Source organism: Zonotrichia leucophrys, chromosome 22 (assembly GCF_028769735.1).
Source record: "Zonotrichia leucophrys gambelii isolate GWCS_2022_RI chromosome 22, RI_Zleu_2.0, whole genome shotgun sequence".
NCBI classification, from domain to species: Eukaryota; Metazoa; Chordata; class Aves; order Passeriformes; family Passerellidae; genus Zonotrichia; species Zonotrichia leucophrys.
Window position 1 is genome coordinate 4,705,764 of NC_088191.1, and position 22,954 is coordinate 4,728,717.

The following is a 22,954-nucleotide window of genomic DNA, read 5'->3' on the forward strand; positions in this document are numbered from 1 at the left end:
GTTCCAAGTATCCCCAAAAAGGAGATTGTACAGTAAACAATGAGAGAGAAGAATATTGAGAATTCATTTGCAGAAGACATTTCAGAGCTTTTACAACTTCTGAACCTTTGTGCACCTGCAAGATTGTCCCCCGTGAGGATCAGCCAAACGCTTTTCCTGCTGAAATCGCCGCATCTGCAGAGATGTAAATGGGTCCACCACAAACAGAATCATTTCCTTTTACACAGAGCCTACCTACACTACAGCTGCTGGGTTTTTCCTTAATTTAGAACTACTGTGAAAAGGAAAATTTCACATTGAAAATTTTCCCTTAAGAAAACAGGTAAAGAAAAAAAAAGCTTCTTCACATGCAAACAATGCAATTTTTCTAATAGTTCCTAGGTATCAGACAGGTTTTCCTACAAGGAATAAGGAGCTGACTTCATAGAAAAGACAAGATTACAACAATTACCTAGTATTAAAATATGCTGATGGATTTAGTTATCCTACTTTAAAATTTATGCAGTCTTTGCCTCCTGCAATTCAAATGGTGTTTGTTACCCAATACAAGGGGCCGAGCAAATTCCCCCCGAAAGCTGATTTAAACTGGATCTTTATTGCCAGTGATTTCTTAGTTTATTCCACAACCAGCTGCTTTTTTACAAAAGAAAAACTCTTTCCCACTTCAATCAGTAATTTCCTTCCAAAGAGACTGTTTTATCACCACCATGCAGTCAACACTTAGATCATGCACAACTGCAACTGAAGTCAGGTTGCACTAAGGAGGCAACAGCATCACTGATAAAATTAAACTTGCTGGTGGCATTTTGCATTGAGAGAAGCCCTTGCAACATAGAGACAGTTGTAAACTCCATCCAGCAACTCTGACGTGTCTTGCAGGCCAAGAGGCAGGGGAATGGGAGAGAGGGAAAGAATGTGGATAGCCAAACACCTCAACAGAGTTCCAACACAATACTGAATTCCAGAGTTAGCAAAAACCTGGATATGGAAGGAAAGGGTGAAGTCAGGGTCATGCTTAAAATGGTCTCAAGTCAAATGTACTAAATGAGACAGTAACACCTTCACAGGTCACGTGGGCTCCAGGTTTGCACTCCATGGCTTCAATAAGTGCTGGCTGAAGGTGTGGTCAGGCGTTTCCCAATGTAGATGCTGAAATAAAAAGTATAAGGATAACATATTGCACAGGAATACTCCCTGCTTTCCCACAGCCCCCACACACCCAGCTGCTCTAATCCCTCTCTCAAGTCTGAGATCCATCCAAAGACTTCTCTTCTCTAAAACTACTTACAGTGAGGTTTGGCATGAGTCTGGAAGGATCAATGCTCTCAGTACTCACCCAAAGTGGGTTTTCCTCCAGTGCCAGCTCATCTGAAAACCCCAATCCAAAAGCTTTTGTGTTTTGAGTACCTGACACAGCAAATCTCTCAGACAACTGAGGTAAAACATAGCAAGGGCTGCCTATAGGGAGTGGGGAGAGCTTTAAGACTCTGGGCATTGAGGATCTGTGCAAGCACTGACCACAAGCAAGATTTCAATCATTGCAGAAATGCACAATTTTGCTGCAGTACAAATATTTCACAGTATATCCTCACATATTCTATCCTAATTTATTTCAAAGTTTAGAAGAATTTAAAGAGAAACTTAAACTACATCCACAAAATCAAACACAAAGCTAAACAAAACCATGTTTTGAGTTCATGCCTTTGCCTCATCCCAGAATTTAAGGTGGATAAACAGAACGTAGGGATTTAGGCAAAGTGAGAGATTATATTGCATTACACAGGCAATGAAAACACTGCTGGGCAGAGACACAGCTCATCTTGCAGGACACATCCAATTTTTCATCTCTCTTTCTCCAAGTATCAAACTCTGACTTGCAGTAACACCACACTGCAGCATTGAACTGGAAATGACAGGGTTTGTGCCACACACACCACCTCAGCATCATTATTTGTACAGTGGAGTTTCATATTGGTCAGCTAAAGTTATTTTTCATCTATTCTAATTTTCCCCCTTATAACCTGAAGCATTTAAATAAAGGCACATAATCAAATTGCACATGTTACAATTGCAAAGGTTATTTGCAAACTCATCCGTGCATATTCAATGTAACTTGATTTATTCTAGAAATAAAGCACATTAAAGGCTGCAAAGTTCTAACTGCTGCAAAGTTTTCCTGCTTTTGTAAAATTACACCAAGTCTGAGTGATGGGCAAAAATCATTACTCTAGGAAAAGTCCTTTTCAGCAGGACTTGACATGCAAGCAAAGTAGAAAGGCAAAAACTGAAGTGAGAATTAGGTTAATACTTACCCTAGTCCCAGAGCCAAAACATGAGATATGAACAGAGATGGAATGAAAACCTTAAGAAATTCTGCAGAGAAAATGCCACCTTTTTTCATTGCTCCACTTTTTCTCATACTTAGAGACACTGAACGTTTAGGATGTCTGAAATGGAATTCCCTGCAAGAAGAGGGGGAGGGGGGAAAAATTCAACAAGACTTTTTTTGTTTCTTTCCTCTTTTTTTTTTTTTTTTCCACACAAATGCACAGATCTCTGTAGGAACATTTTTTTTTTTTTAAGTACAAAGAGCTAGAGATCAAAGCCCGAGATCCCTTACACAGAGTAAGGAATCAAAGAGAGTAAGAGGAGGGATTGTGCAGAGACCACTTACACAGACAGTATAGACACAAAGGGAGCAGGAGCTGCAGAGAGAGGTAGGTCCGAGAGAGGGAATTTCAGCATGTGATTTGTTAGCAAGAGGCCTCATTTTTTGTTCCAAACACAGATACAGAAGTCTGCCAGATTTAGACAGCATCCTCTATTTTAATAAAAATGCTTTGCATTCAAGGATCTCAACGTTTCCCCTTCCGTGGATGAACATTACATATTTTACATAGAAAGAAAAAAAGGGACAGAGAATTTAGGAGACTTGCTCAACACTCTTCCATTCAATAAGCCAAGACTAAATCTCATGAATCCCAGCTCCAAGTACCCAGCTCTCCCACTAATTAGAATTTTGTCAAGAAGCCTGGCAATCAGCTTGCTGTGGCTTTGTATTACCTTCAAGTCATTCTGTTGCTATTTTGATTTTCATACTTCATTGTTTCGACCTTTTTAGCCTCCCCACAGAGAAATCAATCTCTTCCTAAGATGAACTTATTTTGATTGTGAGATTGTCACAATCTTTTTCTTCATCTATTCATTAAAATCTATTAATATTCATTAAAAACACGGAGTTTAACTCACTTGGGAGGAATGTTTTCAGGCCTACTTGACCAGTCTGACACCCAGTCTGCACTTTTCTTCAAAACTTCCAATTCTTTCTCTCCTTCTACTGCTTCTTCTTCGGACTGAAACACACAGGGGACAATTGTAACACACGACCAGCTGCTCCTCAGGGTGTTACATTGAGAGGGACAACAACAGTGGTGACATGATAAGCACCAAATGGTGGCACCTGATAAACGAGTAAGTGTTCTTGGACTGCTGATTATTTCAAAGAGATTTGATTTTGCCAGCAGAAGTTAGGAAACCACAAATTCTATTACTGTAGCCAGGATTTCCACATTATTGCAAGCTATTTGTTTTTTTTAACTAACAAAAACAAATGATTACTTTAATCCTAAATGTAATAAACCAGAACTGTGCAAAAAATATTTACAAATGGAAAAAACCATCAGGTTGATGGCATTCCATTTAAAGCCCACAGAACGTGACTAAAAGCATGGCAAGTCAAATAAAATGGTTTCAAAACCAGTATTTTGACTTTTTAAAGGTGTTATTAATAATTTAAAATTTACATTACTTGCAACTAGTAGCTTGGACTGGGTGAATCCCAGATGCAAGAGGGAAAAGCAAGCACTCACTCTAATTGTATATAAAGATTTTACTTCACATCAATAGATGCAAATGTTATCATACAAGAAAAGAAATAAATTAGGGAGAGTAGAGAACACCACTGACTTTAATTCCTACTTAGTATTAAAACAATCTCCTGAGTGACTTTTATTAAAATAAGATAAGCCACTTACAACATTAAATGAGAACCACAGCAAACCCAGAGGTAACCAAATAGCAGAGTCACAAGTGAGATGCAGAGCTCACCAACACCTTCATTCAGAGCCTGTTGGCTCTCAGGGCAGAACTGCAACAGTCCCAGGTCTTTGACAAAATTAAATGCAAGGTTTCATTCTTCCAGGAATGCTTTTTATTTATACTGCTGAAGACAGCAAATTTTATGACATTATCCAACTAAGAGTTCAGCATGAGTCTCCTCTCAGTTTGTGTTATGGAGATTACTCACTGTCATGTGAGTGTCTGCACAGCAATCACTGAACACCCTGAAATCCTGTGCAGAAATGTGAACGTTTTAAACCCACCTTTGACACCCAGGGCCAGCAGGGTTACACAGTAACATGACTGCTAGGAAAGAAGCATTTCCCAGCTGTACAGATGGAGACTCATTTTTCCCTCACTCCAACACCATTAATTTCAATTAATAGAGAATATAAGTCTTTTGACATCACAAAGAGCATGTTCTACACCTCAAGCCTAGATCAAATATCCATAACTTACAAATGTATATTTTAAAAGTTAAGGAAGAAAATACCTGAGAACTACTGTCTTTACTTGTGTGCATTTCCACATCAAAAGTTATCTGTCCATCATCTTGAGGTGACGGGCTAAAGAGAAATTGATATCATAATGTCATTTTGTCAACTAAAGAATCATCAGTGTAGGTAAATCTCAGCTAAATTATTTCCTCATGTACTTTTGGACATCATTCAGCTGAGTTACTGACTGCACCACCCTTCAGATCCCAAATACCAGCACTAGAAAGTCTTCCCAACCCCCCTGGCTTTTCAATTACTTTAGAATTTATAATCCTACCTTTCTCCACAGAGTTCACAGTTGCTCCCCAAAGCAAAGAAAGCACTGCCCAAAAGTTCAGCTGCTACAGAAAAGATGCAACTCCCTTTGTTCTTATAGGGAACACTACCAGTACTGTGAGTTACATGTGGTTTTGTATCATCACACAGTTACCACGGGCCAGCAGCTATTCCAAATGCTGCAGCACAACAGACTTTTCCCTGACAAAAAGCTCTACCCACCCCCAGGACAAACTGGGCCATGAACCACAGGCAGAGTAGCCAACACTCCTTTACCTGTCACAGTGGGAACTACCTCTTGAACTGCTCTGTCCTGACTCGTGCTGTGCATCCAGGAGGATTTTCTCCATGTCTCCATTGTGGATGGAGGAGGAGGATGGCACGTGCTCCAGGCCCCCGTTCTTGCCGTTGCCGTTGTCGTTGCCGTTGCCGTTCATCTGCAGCTCCACCCAGGAACCTGCGGGGCAGCCACACGTCACCTCACGGGCAGCCAGCACCGCACACACCTTCAGTTTATCAACTGCACCCAGAGGGAAACACCAGCATGCTGCGCTCAGATAACACACACTGACCTGAGAGAGCTCATAAACACAGGACAGGGACAACAGCCTCGGGATTCTTCTTCTTTCCCCAACACAAACACCCCCAAAAGCTGGGCTGCTGCTCCCTAACTCTGGAGCTCTCTCCTTTCTCCCCAACTATTAACACTTCAATCAGCCACATCTCTCTGCAGTTTGTGAACTACAGATCACTCCATTACACCTTGTCCTGTTCTACATTCCTTTCTCAAACAGAATTTTCATTCCTATGCCCCTACTACAAAGCTCCCCCCCTGTGCAGCTTTACAGTCTCCTTTCCTTTACTTCCAAAGGCCTTGGACCAATCCCCAGGTTTTCTATACATCAGGCAGCCTGCCATTCTCAGGTCTCCTCCAGCTTGCTTTGGCCTGGCACAAACATCTCTCATCAAGCTCCAATTTACTGTTCCCCCCCCCATTTTTTGGTAGTTTTACCAATGGGACATCTTCACGTGCACTAAGATCCAACAAAGAGCAAGAGTGCACTCTAGATGACAAGGGCAGGTGCTAAAAGTTCACACACTGTGTAGATAAAGAGAGGATTTTTATTTTAAAATGTGTATCACTTATATTTTATGTGCAGATTAACCAAATATGACAGTGTATGTTCTGATACATTCTTTAGTGATATGTTTCAATTGGTGACATGTAGAGATACATGTCACCACAACTCTTCTGTAATTTAGTTTATTCCACCTGAAGCGAGGAGCTTTCAGGGTTCTTTTTGTATTTGGTTAACTATTTTTAAAAGTCTGGACATCTTCCTTCAGGATGTAAAAATATCCAAGTAAGAAAAGCAAGCCTGAAGCTACAAATAGAACATTTTGAGCATTATTTGTACAAGTCCTACATTTTAACACTGATTTTTGATTTCTGAAATGGGAGTGCGTGCACTTATATTTTGTAGCATGTCTCTGGGAGCTCCATCAGTGACACAGGGAGGGATGTTTAATACTGAGCCTGTTTCCAAGCTGATTTGATGAAGAACTCTCCTTTAGCACCAATTATTCACCATGCCATGCAGTGATGTCCATGGAAGCATCATGCTCTGCTGGTTCCCAGCCCAGTCTCCCCAGGCTGGACTCACAAAAGGGAATTTTGGGAGTGCCCAGCCACTGCTCAGCACTGCACATCAGGCTTTCCAGACAAGCAGGTGTTAACTGGGAACAGGCAGCTCTGCTCAGTCAGCAGCAGACAGAGACTGTGTCATTCCAGATTGCTGATGATTGCTGGTGTCTGAATTCCTAAATAAAATGGCCAAACTCTAAGAGCTTCATCAGAAAGGTTGTTCTGCCTTGCACAAGAGACCACACCTGCAAAAAAGCAGGTGGCAAATGCAATTAGCAAGTGGTCAAAAGTTAGGTAGAAGAGCTTTATATTCCCCAACAACCACTTGTGGCTATTGGAAAAATCAGGATCTGCAAAGCATCTAGGACCAAAAAAATCAGCAGAGGACAAAAGTGTGATGGGATGTGTTCCTCTGACACTAGAACACCCAGAGGATGGTGATCACATCTTACTCTGACACACAGCTCTAAATCCACTGTCACAAATAAAGTTTTTACTCATTTACCTTGGGCTGACAAATTCTGTGTTTATCTAAAACACACTGTGGCCGTAGTAGGAAGAAATCCCCAATTTTCCTGTGAGTAAAGAGTCCCTGGGAGCTGAGTAGGAGTTGACATGAGGAGCAGCACGTTCCCAGCTGACCTCACCAGGAATGACTCAAAATACATTAAGGAAGCATAATCTGCCATCAAGCTCCTGCAGCTGCCCACTCCCATGGCACTCACACTGGGACAGGGAGCGTGACAGGGACTCAGCAGAGGGACAGAAACCTCTGTTTCTTTAAAGAGATGGACAGGAACGTTTTGGAGAATAAACTGCTCAAACAACAGAGAATGGGGTTTGCCCTGAGCTTTTCTGTACATTAATCACCTGCCTGAGAACTTTTACTTTCACATCTTTCTACTTGACAGTAAAATAGGAAATGCAGTAGAATTAAGAGTAATACAATAAAGAATTGTGGCAGCATCTCCTCCCTTCACAAATCACATAATGCACACACACTTTGGAGAAAAAGAAACCACAAACAATTGTTCACGTCAATGGTATTTTTCTCCAAAATTGTCTGAATTTTGGCTTTGCTCTATAGCTAATTATATCACTATGAATTGATATACACCGACTTTAATTCTATGTTTTTCCATGACTTGGGGGACTGTTTAAACAGCAGGGGTTAAACATGTTGGAGAAGACTGGTCTCATTTTGTTTATTCCCTCTGATTTCAGCTCAGTACATGAAGTGGAGATATCAAAGGCAATATATAAATTAAATACTGTACACATTTTATGGATATAAAAATACTCCAAGCTACTGCCAACTCAGTTGCCCACAAGTAGTCTGAGATATGATCGACCTGAATTAACTAATAAATATTACTTTTACAATGAAGTACAACATTAACAACAACAAAAAAAAAAAAAAAAGGGAAAGGAAAAGGAAAAGAAAGTCAACCAGACTCCCACAATGGTAATTATTAAGCAGATTTTCCATGACAGAACTAGATGGGCTCTTGCCTAAGGTGGGATTTTTTTTGTCAATATGTAACAGAGCTTTATAATAATTAAAATATAAGAAGCATCTAGAATTCCCAAAGCAAGCAACTTGGGTTTTTTATCTCTTTGAACCCAATAACGCACAGGTTACCAGTTTTATTCCCAGCTCTTCTGCCTTCCAAGTGCTAAGGGAATCTTTGAATAAAAGGCCCTAAACACACACAAATGACACACACAACACCATGAAAAGGTGTCTCAGCTCATTAGGCTGAGAAGTTCACTGAAAAGCTGAGAGAATGGCAGAAAAGGCACCTCTCTCACCAAAGCATTGTGCAGGGGCTGAACCTCTAAAAGCACCGCTGAGTCTGTGGGGAACCGATGGGGTGCATTTGTTTTGCTGCTGGAGCACAGTGCCAAACGTTTCCTCTCGTACCTCGTGAGCTGGGTGAGCCTCTGAGGTGCCCCAGCAGCAAAATCCCCGCGGGCAGGTCCATCCCTGGCTCACAGAGCTCCTGGCGCCCCTATCAGCAGCACATTAATGAGTCCCGGAGCTACCACATTGCCAGAAATTAAACATAAAATACACAGCCATCAAATCTGGCCATTTCTGAAGTAAGCATTGAGTCAGGCACCCAGCACGTCACAACTTTAACAGCCTAATTGTTATTTAAGTATAACAGGCCTGAATAATTTGCCAAGATTATTGACTCGGGTAACATTGTTTAAGGTGCCGCGGTTATCACACGACGGAGTGTTACCACAACACAATAGCAGCGTTATGAAAAGGACACAGTTTATTCTTCCTTTCACACAATTTCCACTGAGTTATGGAAAAGCAACAATAACGAGTTTATTTTGTGATCAGCTAAACTACATCGTAAACCACGGAGGTTACAGTTAATCATTAATGCAATTTATTCACCTCTTCTATCCTTAAAATTTAGAGATGAAAAGACATACCGAAGGAGCTGTTTATAACGAAGGGAAAGCATTGGCCAAGTAAGTACCAGAGCCTACATGATGTGCCTTACTAGTGTTATCCCAGGAACAAAAGGATGCAGCAAAGCAGCTGACAGAGATGCCGGATATAGAGGGAAATAGCTCACGTCAGTGCTATTGACTCAGCCACCGAATAAATTCATTCCCACAGCCACGCTCCTCCCCCTACCCCGCTGTATCCCATCGTCGCTGTTCGGGTAAACTCCGTGTAACCACGCAACGAGCTCGGGCCGTTCCTCGGGGGACTCGATGGCTCTCAGCCCCCTGTGAACGGAGGCGGCTCGGGTCCCGCCAGGGCAGCACCCTCCCGGCACCCGGAGCCCGTTTGATCCAGCCCGGCAGCGCCGCGCGGCCCCCGGCTCTCCCGGCCGCTCCCGCCGCCAGCCGGCCCCTCAGGCCCCCCGCCGGGCCATTTATACCCGCTCCGCCCCGGCCATTGGCCCCCGGCGGCTCGCGCGCCGCGTCCTACGCCAATGGCGGCCCGGAGCGGCGCCAGGGGGTCGCGGCCCCTTCAGGGCCCCCCGCGCCATTCCCCGCCCGCGCCCCCGCGGCAGCACTCACTGTTGAGGCCGGGCTCGCCGTGCGTCCCGTCCGCCGGCGGGTTGTTGTTGTTGTTGTGCTGCGGCTGTTCCTGAGGGCTGGACATGGCGACGGCGGCGCGGCTGAGGCGACCGAGGAGCCGCTGGGGCAAAAACAACAAACCCGGACTCCGTTCCGGGCCCGGCCGCCCCGCCCCGCCCCGTCGCGCTGCGCAGGCGCGGCACGCGCTGCTCCCGCCCTCCGCCTCCATGGCGCGACCCGCGCCCGCGCACGTCCCGCGCGTGCGCAGGCAGGGCGGGGGCTGAGGGAGCGGGGAGGGGACACGGGGACAGGGAGCGACAGAGGGACAGGGAGCGACTGAGGGACAGGGACCAGGAGTGACAGAGGGACCGAGAGTGAGTGACAGAGGGACCGGGAGTGACAGAGGGAGCGACAGAAGGACAGGGAGTGACAGAAGGACAGGGAGAGACACAGGGACCAGGAGCGAGTGACACGGCCCGTCAGGCTGGGAGAGCCCTCCCAGAGCCCCGAACCCGAGCGGTGCCCGATCGCCACCTTGTCCCCTCTGCGTGCCACCTCCAGGGGACCCCTCCAGGGATGGGCACTGCAACCCTTCCTGAGCGCCCTTTCCATGGGGAAATTCCTGCTGTGCCCACCCTGAGCTGCCCTGAGCCTCCTTTCCATGGGGAAATTCCTGCTGTGCCCACCCTGAGCTGCCCTGGCCCAGCCTGAGGCCGTTCCCTCTGCTCCTGTCCCTGTGCCCTCCTGGCAGGAGCTGGGCAGAGCCACAGGGCCCCCCCCCACCCCCCGACTGTTTTTCTTCTTGTTCTTTTCATTCTGTTTTGTCATCACTTCAATGTCAAGATTTATTTGGAGGCCTAGACTCTTTTTGATGTAATTTTGTGACTTCAGTTTCATGTCTCTAACACGTATATCTATATTTATAAGCATTTTGCTTACCGTTGTAAAGGAGCCTTTTACACCATAAAGTCCTACCATCAACAGCCACAAGAATATAAATTGTGTTTTTTTCATTACTCTGCTCACTGAAGGAGTTCAGTAACAGCAGCACTATCAGAGTGAAGCCACACAGACACAACTCCAGTAGTGTTCTTTGTTTGCTCCCCATTACAAATGTGAAAAAATCACTTATTTCTGTGTCAGCTTTTTTTAGCTAGAGAAAAAGCTTGTATGCACAAGTGTCACAATCATCCTATACTACAATACCTGTTACAAGTATTTTTTGTCTTCTATTCCTCAACACTAATGTTGGAGGTTTGAAATCTGCCTCTTGTAACACCAACACTTCTCCTGAATTTGACTGCAGGCCTTGCATGACTGTACCAAATATCTGACCCTGTGGAAAATCTGGATGGCTCTGGGGTGGCACTGAGAGAGAATTAGCTACGTTAGTAGTAGAAAGCACAAATTGAATTAATTTGATAAAACATCTATTTACAGGTGGAGGGGCTGCAGAAACACTTGAGACTGAAATCAGAACAATGAGCTACTTGTGATTTTGAATAAAAAACCTGCCCAGGTAACCTAACCCTACTTTGCAACCCTCAAATCACAGGCTAACATGAGCATTTGTCACCACCCTCATTCAGGAAGCATTTGCCACAACACTTGTGGCATTAATATTTATCAGTCAAGTGGGACTATTAAAATTTCTGAGTCAGAAATAAATTGATCAAGATTATAGAGTGAGTCAATGCAGAGCCAGAAATAGCATTCACAAGGCCTGACTTTCAGCCCCGTGCTCAAACCACTCCACAGGTTCCTTGAGGCACTTGAATGATGTAATTAATGTTTGTAATTTGAATCCTCGGATGGAAAATGCTGTGACAATGGTGGCGTTGGATGGACACAAAACCACATATTAATAGAAGAGAAACAATGGCCACAGATTCCTGGGAAAAGCTTTTTGTACTGGAGTGCACTACAAAGGTTTTTCTTCCAGGAAAAAAACCAAAACCTTTAAGTCAATTGAAATCAAACAGTTAACAAAACCTGTGCCAAGATAATCCCATGTCACAGGGCTTGCAAGGGTTGCAGGATGAAGAGAGAGATGAGAATGTTGAATCCATGTTCAGAAGGCTTGATTGATTATTTTATGATATATTACATTATGACTATACTAAAAGGAATAGAGAGAAAGTTCTCTGAAGGCTGGCTAAGCTAAGAATAGAAAAGGAATGAATAACAAAGGGCTGTGTCTCAGCAGAGAGCGAGACCCAGCTCTGCCGTGAGTGGTCAGTAAATCCAAACATCCACAGGAGACCAATCACGGATCCACCTGTTGCATTCCACAGCAGCAGATAACCATTGTTTACACTTTGTTGCTGAGGCCACAGCTTCTCAGAAGGGGGAAAAATCCTAAAGAAAGTCTTTTAATGAGAAGATGTCTGTGACAATCCCACTGGGATTATCTCATGGTTCCAAGGTATTCTAAATGTTTGAAACAAGTACAGAAGGAGAGCTCTGTCTGGCCCTGGATCCCTGGAAGTGTCCAAGACCACGTTGGATGGGGCTTGGAGCACCCTGGGACAGTGAAAATGTCCCTGCCCCTGGCAGGGAATGACACTGGATGGCATTTAAGGTCCTTTCCAACCCAAAACGTTGCATGATTCTCAAGCCTAAAACATGCCATGATTATTTTTATTTGGTTTGTTAATATTTCAGTTCCCCAAAGCTGAACAAGTGCCCTTCCCTGAGCTGGACACACCCAGCACCCTCCCTGCACAAGGGCTCTTGGCCCTGCCCACCTCGGCTGAGCTCTTTGTACTGCATTCATCCACCCTGGGAACGCTTTTATAGTGTTTCATATTTAGCAACAAGTGATGGCTGTTGATTCCGGAGGTGACTTCGAGGGACAGTGACCACACCTCGCCGTGGCCGCTCGTGGTTCCAAACCTGCACCTCTCTACGGCAGCGTTTGCCTCCTAGTGGAGAGCCCCGGCTCAGAAAAGCGTTATCAAAACCAGCCAGGGCTGTTTTCCTCCTTGCAAAGGTTGAGACTGTTCAGATTGGAGGGTAAAATTCACAGTGTAGAGGAATCGAATTCACGGTTTTTATTCTCGCAGCTGGGAAACAAACATTGGTTTTAGTCCACCGCTTATCTCTACAAGCCCAAACCAAGTTAAATAAGATGTTTGCTGCAGGCAAACAAACAGCTCCAGACAGCCACAGTCAATACACAGCAGCCTCACTCCCAGCACATCTCGATCCAAGTCCTTCTCTTTACAAGAGCCAATTCCATGGAAAAGGGCAAAAGGAGGCACCTTTTATTCAATAAAAGGAGTGTTTGATGGGAGTCGGGATGTTTTACACCCCTACAGCCCGGGGGGAAGAGCAGAAGAGCAGCACACAGGAAATTGCTTCCCAGCTCTGCTGTGCCTAAGAGGATGACAACAAAAGTCTCTATTAAAATATTGGTATTCCATCATCCATAGCCCCTCTCCAGGAGGGGAAATCTCACAGGTTTTTGCTTGAAGCACCACCCGAGCTTTTTCCAATCAGGCTGATAATAAAAGGATCTGCAGTTAAGCAGGAAATGATCCTGTCCTCCCTGAACAGAGCAGTAGGGAGCAGGTGCTGCTGCGTGCCCAGCGGGTTTTCCAGGCAGCAGCCACATCCTAGTGGGGAAGTGACAAAGGACTTGAGGCACAGGGCTCTCCTGCACCTGGGCATTGTGTCAGCTGGATAAACACCTCACTCTGAACAGTAACTGGTGGCACGAGTGACACTGCTGCTGTCACATTGTAGATACAAACGAGCCAAGGGGTGGTTGGTGGCATTTCAGTACCATCAGTGGCACAAGGACAAGATGCAGGGAGGAGAATGCCTTCCCCATGTTCAGTCTGGCATTCAGGGACTGGGAATTGCAGATTTGCACTGGTTTTACTGGGCACTGAGGATGCTGTGTGACTGGAGCAGCTGAAGGCAGTGACCAGAACCATCCTGCCCACGACAGGAACAGGGACACAGTTCCCCAGGCACAGGGAAGAGACCACTCATTCAAAAATACCTGCAAACACAGAAAAGGATGGGGCAGGAAAGAGCATAAAAAGCATCCTGACAAAGTGTATTCTCTGTGTACTTTTATTAATAAAATATATGATTTACAGCATGTATCAGTGGACAGTGTGCTTAGAGAATTCTCTAATGGATAGTGTGACAGCACAGCAGGAGCTGGGTTTGGTGAGGACAAGTTAAACCTCAGGTGAATGACATCTCAAGGACCACCATTCCCAGCAAACCCAAACCCTTTCCCACGGTGAGCTTTAACCCATCCCAGCAGGCCCAGCTGTGGTGCCAGAGAAGCTGCACTGGAGTATTGCTCTGGGCGACTGCACCCGCTCACTCTGTGCCGTCTCCACGCGGGGCCGTGCTCAGCACCTTCCGTGCATCCCTGGGGCTCTGTGGCACAGGAACAGCAGCCCCAATACCATGGCCCTCATCTTCCCAATCCAGCGTCCTTAAACCTGCACCTTCACAGAACGGGATTTTACCAGCTCCACAGCAAAAGCATCTCATCACCTCAGTGCCTTCACAGCAAGATAAAGAACATAAGCTTTGGCCCTGGAAACAGCTACACATGTGATTAATGTTACTCAACAAGTTGTTTCTCAAAGTGTTGGAAGGTCTGGTTGCTGGAGTAAAATTAGTCACATGCTACTAAATAGGAGTAGGGCCCAATTGTTTATTCACCCACTGGAAAACAGCTGCTGTTCCTGGGGCAATTCATTTGTTTCACAAGGCTAACAGGTGAAAAAAAGGTAAAATCCTTACAAAGGCTCATGGTCACGCATGCATGGTACAAGACAAATACTGTATTTAAGAGAACTGGATTAATAAATATTAGAATTTTTACATTTTCACACCACTGCAGAAGGACTTAAAAAAACTGAAGAGTGATTGCAATAGTAGTCTTGTTAATAACCTCTAACCCAGCCAAAATTTTACAGCAGAAATAGTATCTCAGTTGATCAAATCATAATGTCATTTTAATAACTACCTCTAAGCCACAGAAATAATTAAATACAGGTAACTCAAAAGCAAAAATTCTGCCAGTCAAGGTAAATTCACCATGAATTCAAACTTTACTGAACATTTCCATGAAGGAGGAACAAAACCTAAAAGCACAATCAGCAAAAATACTGGAAGTAAAAACTCATGAGCCTTATAAAGCATCGATATCTAGTTAATCTTTGGATAAGCCTTATGTGCTGAGGAGTTGAAATCTCTCACATCACTATGAACACTTATTTCATGCAGCTTCTGTACTCCACAGGTTTGGCTCCTCGCACCAGTGAACATTTCTATAAGTGCAGGAACTTTGCAAAGCCAAAAGCCAGAAGAAAACATTTGCATGGTTTAAACTACATTTCCAGTTAGCAATAAATACAGAAAATAGAGCAGCAGAACGCAGTGCAGTCATTAGCTATGGAACCATGGTGCTGGCTCGTACTACAGAACACCACACAGGAGCTTGGACAACTTCTCACAAAGCCACAGGGGACTTGGTGCTCTAAACAAGGCATTAAAGGTATTTTATCCTAAAACAAGGCATTGAAGAAACCAGGATGAAACTAAACATTAAGACATCAGTCCCAAAAAAGTGGAATTTAAAACCTGAAGATTCTATTCCCTTTCTGATTAAAGCAACAGGTTAAAAAGAGGAGCATTCAAGGGCACAGGAAGTGGCTGCTCAGATGAAAACCTGACAGCAGTTGTGGTGCTGAGATGGAAGTGGTCACACACTGGCTGGTGCCCAGATTGCTCAGGAGTGAATGCAGGTACCTGTGAAATCCCTCCCTCTCTTCATTCCCGTGAAAAATAATTAATACTGGTTAAAATCATTACAAAAAACATAATTTTATTTTCATGCATCTAAGGTAAAACACAGAGTATTTGTATAAAGAGGTAGATTAAAAAAAAAAAAAGAAAACAGATTCTCCATTCTTTGTCACTTTTATTCAGTAGTTTGTTTTTTTCCTTATTTTCTCTTTTTTTTGGTGCCAGACATGGCAAGGAGTGATTACAGTCAACTGTTTATTAAAACACTTGTTGCAACACAGACCCCCTTTACCACTGACCCCAAAAGGACCCATTTTATGTGCTTTATTTTGTTTATTTTTTTTCCATACACCACCACCAAGGCGAGGTGGAGGGGGGACGAGGGGGAAGGGGGAGTCCAGGAGGCCAGAAGGAGGAGGAATGCTACAAGCCACAGCAAGAATGAGCTGTATTTAATAAAAAAAGGGGGCCACGAATGATACAGTAATGAGGTTACACAATTAAATCCCATAGCATGATTGAAGGCTTTCCCTGTGTCTGACGTCATCACAATGGAAGGCATAAAAAGTGGAGTAAACCGATGTTGAGACAGTCCAGTCTAGTCCATTAGGCAAGATGGTGCAAGTAGTCATTTAAATTAAAAAGTGCCCTATCCTCACCTAAATGGCTAGCAGGAACGGAGACAACAGAACCACAGAGCCTTCTCCATGGAGCTATAAAAGTGTGTTGTCATATGGCACATTTTTAAACACTGGAAAGGGGTGCCATAATGGACCTCTCACTTGCTTTTGTTACAGGTACAAATGCTAGATTCAACTATTTCAACTATGCAGGAAGTGACTCTTCAGTTAGGAATGCCAACCCTAATTCATCTTGTCTTGAAATATATACAAGTTGTTTGTGGTAGCTACAGCAATGATGTTCTCCTTGGGGTGCCAGGCTGTGTGCAGGATCTTCTTGTTGAAGTCTAAGCTGTCGACACTGATCTCGTCCTTCTTCCTCTTGCCGCTGGCGCACACCTTGCGCGGCTTCAGCACCGTGCGCGGTTTGTTGTTCTCCCGCGACGCCTCCAAGGTGATGTCTCGCTTCGTGTTCCTGTCAAACATCCTGAAGAAGTTGTTGTAGGACCCTGTCATGACAATGCTGCACAGGGGGAGAAGGAAGAAGGATGTCAGTTGGGAATGCCTTCTCCTTTCAGCAAGCCAGAGGGTCTCGACGGAGATCACGCAAACGGAAGGCAGGAGGCATCACCCACACCTGCTACAGCTAAAGGGAAGCAGGTTTTATAAATTTCAAACTTCCCAAAAATACCCTTTACCTTTCCTGGGCCCTTTGAGGTATTTTGTTATTGAAGCACCTTGAATGTCATTATTTCAGGAGAGAGCCAATACGTTGCACTTTTAGTGACATACAAGGTGTGCAAATTTAGGTACTAAGCAGCACATCCAGTTTGTGAAAATTCCTTATAGCCCCTGATTCTGCATCAGCTGTTCAGTAAGAAAAACAGACTTACAGTTTCCCTGTCCTTCCTTTGCCTCAAAAAATATTTGAGCAGACAGATGTCAGATTTCAAAAAAAAAAAAAGAAGCACACCATGTCTGACAGTACTGACATGGAACCAATGAGCTGCTTTAAATGCCACAAATAAGCAGTTAATGGCATGATTAGCACAGAAGCAAGAGCTGTCCTAAGTGGTGCTATTGGCAGGTCACAACCATGGTAAATCACTGGAAAAAGAACATTCCTGGAAGGTTTTCCCATGGGCTCCCCTAGAGGTCTGGTACAGATCCTTGCAGTTAATAATGCACATATTACAGTCTCCTAAAGTACTACTGCATTGTCCAAACCCAGGCATTTGAGCTCCACTGCCCCTTTTAAGAATAATTTGGAAAGATTTGAGGTGCACAGGGATAAGAATTCCACTTGCCTGTCTGATCCATTCCAACAGCATTCAAACTTGTCAAAAATGCAATCATTCTCATACAGTGAGCAGAGTTTACTCCTGAGGTATTCATGCACCTGGAAAAGAGGGATAAGAGAAACTGAGGGAACCTTACTTAGACTCATACCTGTAAAAGAGCCTTCCCAGACTGTTCCAAAAGCAAGGAACCTGAGACTGTTCACAAGAGCTCTCTCACAATGCAAACAGCAATTTTCATAGGCAGCTAAAAACATTTTATGAAAATGAAATGTTTCACCTCCTGATATGGCACAGAACATAAAGACAGCCAAAGACCTGTCCAAGTCTCATGGCTGGAGATCACCTCTCCACATCCCAAATCCCCACTGAGTAAGAGTGAGGCTTTTCCAGCCCCAAACATGGCTTTGGGTTCTGCCACCACCCTGCAAACAGCACAACCTTTCAGCAGGAGTGTGGAATCCCCAAAGCTCAGGGATGCTCTGCCTGAATCTAGAGACAAAACTGTAACTGCCACATCAAGACCATCAGTAAGATTCAGCCCCTGTCCATGGTTTTTAATTCCCAGCCCACATGATTTTCACCCAGTACCTGGTATGTTTCCACAGGTCTATTTTCCATATTTAAATCCCAGATCTTCACTGACAGATAATCTCTAGTCATCATATATCGACCACTGTGGCTAAATTTGACATCAGATATGGAAGAGATGATTTCAGAGAAAAATGATCTGTTGCTAGGATCCTCTGGTTCTTCAAACACTGCAGGAAAATAGGACAGGCATTTCAAGAGGTCAGTTTGTGTCTCTTTGATACATGATACACCTGGATTACTTTAACATTGTCTCCACAAGCTTTCTGCCTTGTGTTACTCTGTATTACATAAAATAACTTTCAAGAAACATTGGTAATACAGTTGCCATACTCTCTATTGTTGTAGCAAGCCGAGGTCAGCTCCTTAGTGAATGAATTATTTGGTAATATGTGAAGTCTTGATTCACACATGCACCAGATTTCCAGCACCAAGTACAGACCAAATGGCCTTTAACCACCTGAAGTCTGCAAAAATCCTTTTCTGGTGTCCAAACAGAACCTGCTACTCATTTTACTCACTACTTTTACTCCAGGAAAACATAAATACAAGATTTATTTAGATTTTAGGCTTTAGATATACTCAATATACTACACAAATTCTACACAAATCCACACAGACTATTCAGTGTTTGATATCCTCCAACAGCAAATGTCCTCTGGCACAGGGAGACACCGAACTGCAGCACTCACACTTTGAGTGTCTGTCACAGAGGGCTGATGCCCTCATGTCACACAGGCGAATTGTGCCTTTGCTGCTGCTGTAGACAAACGTGCTGCAGCTGTTGGGGTGGAACTCTGCAGCTGTGATCACCTCTGTCAGCTCCTCCATGTTGGCAGGCTTGATATCTACAATGTCTGCAGCAGCTCTTTAAGGAATTGTCTCCAGTGAAATGAGTTTTTCCCAAGGTATTTTTCAGTTTTAGATGCTTTCAGAAATGCTACCTCAGGCTTGTGGGACCCAGGCACAACCCAGGGAAGAGTTAAAATCAAGCCTTTCAATTTTTCTACAAAGCAAGGTGGTAACATCACATTCTGAATTGGTTTCAGGATAATTCTTACAGCAGCAAAAACCTGCTTCAGTTTTGCTCCACACTCCAGCAGTAATTAATTCTATACTACAAATTATCTCCCAAGTATTTCATACAAAACTTCATTTTGTTTAATTTCTAATTACACTGCTATGTTATAAAATGCTATTTTGTATTAAAAGCTTCACACAGGTGTGGCTGCTCCATCCCTGGAAGTGTCCAAGGCCAGGTTGGAGTAACCTGCTCCTGCCCACCTGGATGAGCTTTAATGTCCCTTCCAAACCAAACCATTCCTTCTCCAGAAGTAAAAGCCCTTACAATGACTAGGGAGAAAAGGAGATGAATTCTCTGTATCTGTACTAAACACTTCTCATGGAAGGAACTAAAACCCAACAGTTTTCCTGTTCCCAACCCACAGAACAATGGCAAAAGGATACTAAAACTTCTGTCAGTGATTTCTAGGTGCCACAGGTTGATCCGCAGGTCGTCTGCAGACAGGTACGTCTCATAGTCGCTGTTGATGGAGATGGAGTTGATGTGATACGTGTGGGCATTGGCAAATATCCTGCGTGGGCTGGCCTCCACCATGAGGTCCATGGGCCTGAACACTGGCACCTGCAGCACACAGAGCAGGGCAAGAGTGAGAGCCCAGCCTAGCACAGACACCAGCACAGTCCTTCCACATCCCAAGCTGGATGAAACATCTCACAAGTCAGTATTTCTGCCAAGGGCCAGCACAGGAAAGATGAAGTTAATGATGTGGTGGGGTGGTTCCTCCCAGAGCCATGGGCTGGGAGAGGGGAAGGAGCTGATTGTGAGCTACTCACCCGTAGTGTTGTAACTGTAGTAGGATCCCTATACCGTCCATCCTCCTCCTTTAAATTATAACCCTCGGGTCTTTTGTCCCTTTCACTGATTTTCCATAACTTTATTGTTTTATCTGCAATGAAACAAGCACAGGTTAAAATGAGAGCTGTGGAGAGACACCAGTCATCACTGCTGATTCCTTCTAAGAAGACAAGGCCGCCCACGTGCACAAAAAAAGACAAAAATGCTGCTTGGGGAAAACAAGACAAAAAGCATTAAAAAACCTCCTCCACAGTTTGTTCTTTTTATAAGAGTTCCAGCAAGTTTCAGTCAGGACAGGGACTGCTATGAATGATTGATGCAGGCTCTGCCACAGGGACTCTCACACACATGAAGGTCTCACATGCGCTGTACACAGGGGCTGCAAAATCCCAAACACCCGCCCTGTGCTGGGACACCGTGCCCAGGGAAGCCACAACCACGGCCCCAGATCCCTGCAGTTAAACCCCACTTGATTCCAGCCTTTTGGAGAGGATAAGACCAAATCCTAATAACAAATCTACATAAGAACATGTTATGGTGCAAAATACTTACCATTTGTAGACAATAAAAACTGAGCAGCATTTTTCTGGGGTAACCACCTAATTTTGTTGATCTTCTCTTCAATTTCTAAACTTTTCAAGTAGTCAAACTCTGGTTCATGGCTTTGAAAGGTACTGTAAACATTGTATTCTCCCCTACTGTGAGACTGGGTTTTGTTCTAAAAAGAGAATTAAACGATCAAGACATGTATACAATGTACATTTGGGTACAACCAATTGATTTTTATGATCCTGTCAACCAAATAAGATGAGCATCATCTCTGTGGCAAGAAATTTATTAAGGTTTCTACTATTTTGGCTAAGAAAACATCAGAGAAGAGACAGTTCATGCAGAGCTTAAGTTTCCAGAAACTCTCCACAGAATGTAACATCCCCAACAAGTTTTCACACTAATGCTGAGCAGCTGAACAAACTAATATTTTACCTATTAAAAAAACCAAAAAATAAACCAAAACAAAACCAAACTACAACTTATTTAATCTTTAATTTTCCCATCTTTGCTGTTTAAAGGGAATATTTCTTCCCCTGCAACACAGACACACAAATGGCAAATCTACTCTGTGAGTACATTCAGCTTTCCAGGCACACTATGGAAATCCCACATGGCACCTCTAAATTTATACCAGCAGCTCCACGATTCTGGTTTGTAATCTGCAAGTCCCCTAGGAGCTTCTGAACTTCTTAAGCAGCTTTTTCTTCCTCTTTCTAGATGGGGAAAAAGCTCAGCACCTCTGCTCTGGCATTGCAGTCACCCCTGCAGTTACCTGACCAGGTGTAAAACTGGTTTTACAAAACCGAAAAATTACACAATTCCTCTTGCCAAAAGTTGTGTCTTAAGCACCAAAATACTGCACTGCATGGACTGAACCCTGAATTTCATCCACTGGGTGCAGAAAATTGGGTCCATTTCTGATGTAGTACTCCCCACGTTCACCTGTAGTGGTTTCAAGCTGAGTTTTGTGATTTATTCCTGTCCCACCAACTCCAGAGATTGCACCATCAGATGCCTTTGCTGTGATATGTTCCTGGCTGGGGACTTTGCTCCTTCCTTCTCTGGTGTCTCATGTCCATGGGCTCATTTAATCCCTGAGTAGCTCACCAAAACACATCTGATACAACCCTTGCTAGCCCACATTTGTCACATTCTTTGCATCATTTTCCCGTGCTTCATACCCTGAGAGCTGGCAGGAATTCTTGGACTTGAAAATAAGCTGGGGGCAGGGAAGGGATAATGGGCCAAAACACTCAGAAATCCCATTTGGCACCAGAATTCTGTACCACACCTGTCCCTTACACTGCTTCTCCCACCCTGGAGAATGGAAGGGATTTTGTTCTAAGCCTCAGTCAGAACTAACAACTGAAGCTGGGTCACTGCATGGAACAACTTGGAAAGGAAATCTATTGTGCTGTAGGAAATGCCTTAGGAAATCCAGGGAACTGGGAACTTTCCTTCAATTCCAGACTGACCGTAACGACTGAGGTTGAATATTCTATGTGTGCATTCTAGTAAAACTTTACAGGATCACAATAATACATAAGCCCAGTAATATGTGAAATCCATCCTTGGGCTAAAACCAAATTTAAACTCTCAGTCTCATGGTGCTCAAAGGAAAACAAAAAATTCCAAACAAGGCGAGGTGTTGGCCCAAGCGGCCGATGCTGAATTCCAGTTCAGGTAATTGCACCGTGCCCACGCAAATTCCTGCTCAGTTTCTGGGAGCTGCAGGATTCACTTCCTGCCTGGCAGCCAGCTGATGTCAGCGGCTGCCACATTGCAGCCCGGAGGGGGCAGCACTCTGGCACTGGGGGAAGGCACACGGGTCTGCACAGCTCCTCACTCAGCCCTGGCAGCGCCTCCCCTCCTGCAGCGTGGGCTGCAAAGCCCTGCAGGGAGTGTGGCACAAAGGGGCACAGAGCTCCAAACAGAACACTTCTATTTCATTCACTTTCACATAAAATCTGCTCTAGACAGTTTGTTGGAACAACCAACTACCAGTCCATAAGCACAAATCATTCCCTAAACACAGAGAAGTAAAAAAAATGCCAAAAACAATTCTGTGGGATTTCATCTGACAACCCAGCTGTTCTCCCTACCCCTGGATCCCAGCTCCTAAGGATGTGAGCTTGGATTATGCTCCAAAAACCAAGGAGTCACTGAAATACAGCCCACCTGAAAGCAGGCAAGGAACTACTGCAACTTTAAGCTGCACAAGAGGATTCTTAAAAGCGTCAAGCTACAACTCAAGAATTAAAAGTAATAAAGAAATAAAAGGAAAACAATAAAAAAACCCCACAAAATACTCCATCAGCCGGTGCCACACAGCCCCACTAGATGTCCCCACTGACCGAGGGGAGCTGCTGGCACAGGGACGGTGCCTTGCCCACACATCAGCCCTCTGCTCAGGGAACCAGAAATGCCAAGCTTTGGGAGTTTTAAAACGGAAATTGAAGGAAAAACTACACAAAACTAACAGTGGCATCTTTAGGCAGTGAGGGACATCTCCCTGAAATACATGATAACCACAAAAACTTCCAACTTCCAGCCTCAGTTAAAATCAGGCACTGCAGCTCAGCTGCCCAATGACAGAGGTAGAGCCAAAAGCCCAAAAACCAAGGGTAAAGGGAGAAAAGAGACCT

The 22,954-nt window shown here is 44.2% G+C and overlaps 2 protein-coding genes across 3 annotated transcripts in view; both read right to left on the bottom strand.

Moving 5' to 3' along the window:
- Window positions 1-576: 576 nt before the first annotated feature.
- BNIP3L (BCL2 interacting protein 3 like) lies at window positions 577-9,784 on the bottom strand. The gene is made up of 6 exons (XM_064731063.1): window positions 9,589-9,784; window positions 5,169-5,349; window positions 4,613-4,685; window positions 3,250-3,353; window positions 2,313-2,462; window positions 577-1,149 (listed from the first exon to the last, which is right to left on the bottom strand). The coding sequence occupies exons 1-6, from the start codon at window positions 9,671-9,673 to the stop codon at window positions 1,101-1,103; spliced, it is 642 nt and encodes a 213-aa protein (XP_064587133.1). The 5' UTR covers window positions 9,674-9,784; the 3' UTR covers window positions 577-1,100.
- A 5,740-nt stretch (window positions 9,785-15,524) lies between these two features.
- PPP2R2A (protein phosphatase 2 regulatory subunit Balpha) overlaps window positions 15,525-22,954 on the bottom strand; it is a 37,780-nt gene continuing 30,350 nt past the window's right edge. For both annotated transcript variants that reach the window (XM_064731041.1, XM_064731040.1), the window contains exons 4-10: window positions 20,310-20,475; window positions 19,736-19,848; window positions 19,346-19,523; window positions 18,571-18,735; window positions 17,879-18,048; window positions 17,297-17,388; window positions 15,525-16,512 (exon numbers count right to left, since the gene is read on the bottom strand). In XM_064731041.1, coding sequence (XP_064587111.1) covers window positions 16,233-16,512; window positions 17,297-17,388; window positions 17,879-18,048; window positions 18,571-18,735; window positions 19,346-19,523; window positions 19,736-19,848; window positions 20,310-20,475 — 1,164 coding nt within the window. In that variant the 3' untranslated portion in view covers window positions 15,525-16,232. The remainder of the gene's footprint in view (window positions 16,513-17,296; window positions 17,389-17,878; window positions 18,049-18,570; window positions 18,736-19,345; window positions 19,524-19,735; window positions 19,849-20,309; window positions 20,476-22,954) is intronic.

What these genes read in the sequence shown, in the direction of transcription:
- BNIP3L (XM_064731063.1), bottom strand. Translation starts at nt 9,673, where the DNA reads ATGTCCAGCCCTCAGGAACAGCCGCAGCACAACAACAACAACAACCCG. An exon ending in GGTAGTTCCCACTGTGACAG is followed by an intron (nt 4,686 to 5,168) that starts GTAAAGGAGTGT and finishes ATTTCTCTTTAG; the next exon opens with CCCGTCACCTCAAGATGATG. An exon ending in CCTGAAAACATTCCTCCCAA is followed by an intron (nt 2,463 to 3,249) that starts GTGAGTTAAACT and finishes CTCTTCTTGCAG; the next exon opens with GGAATTCCATTTCAGACATC.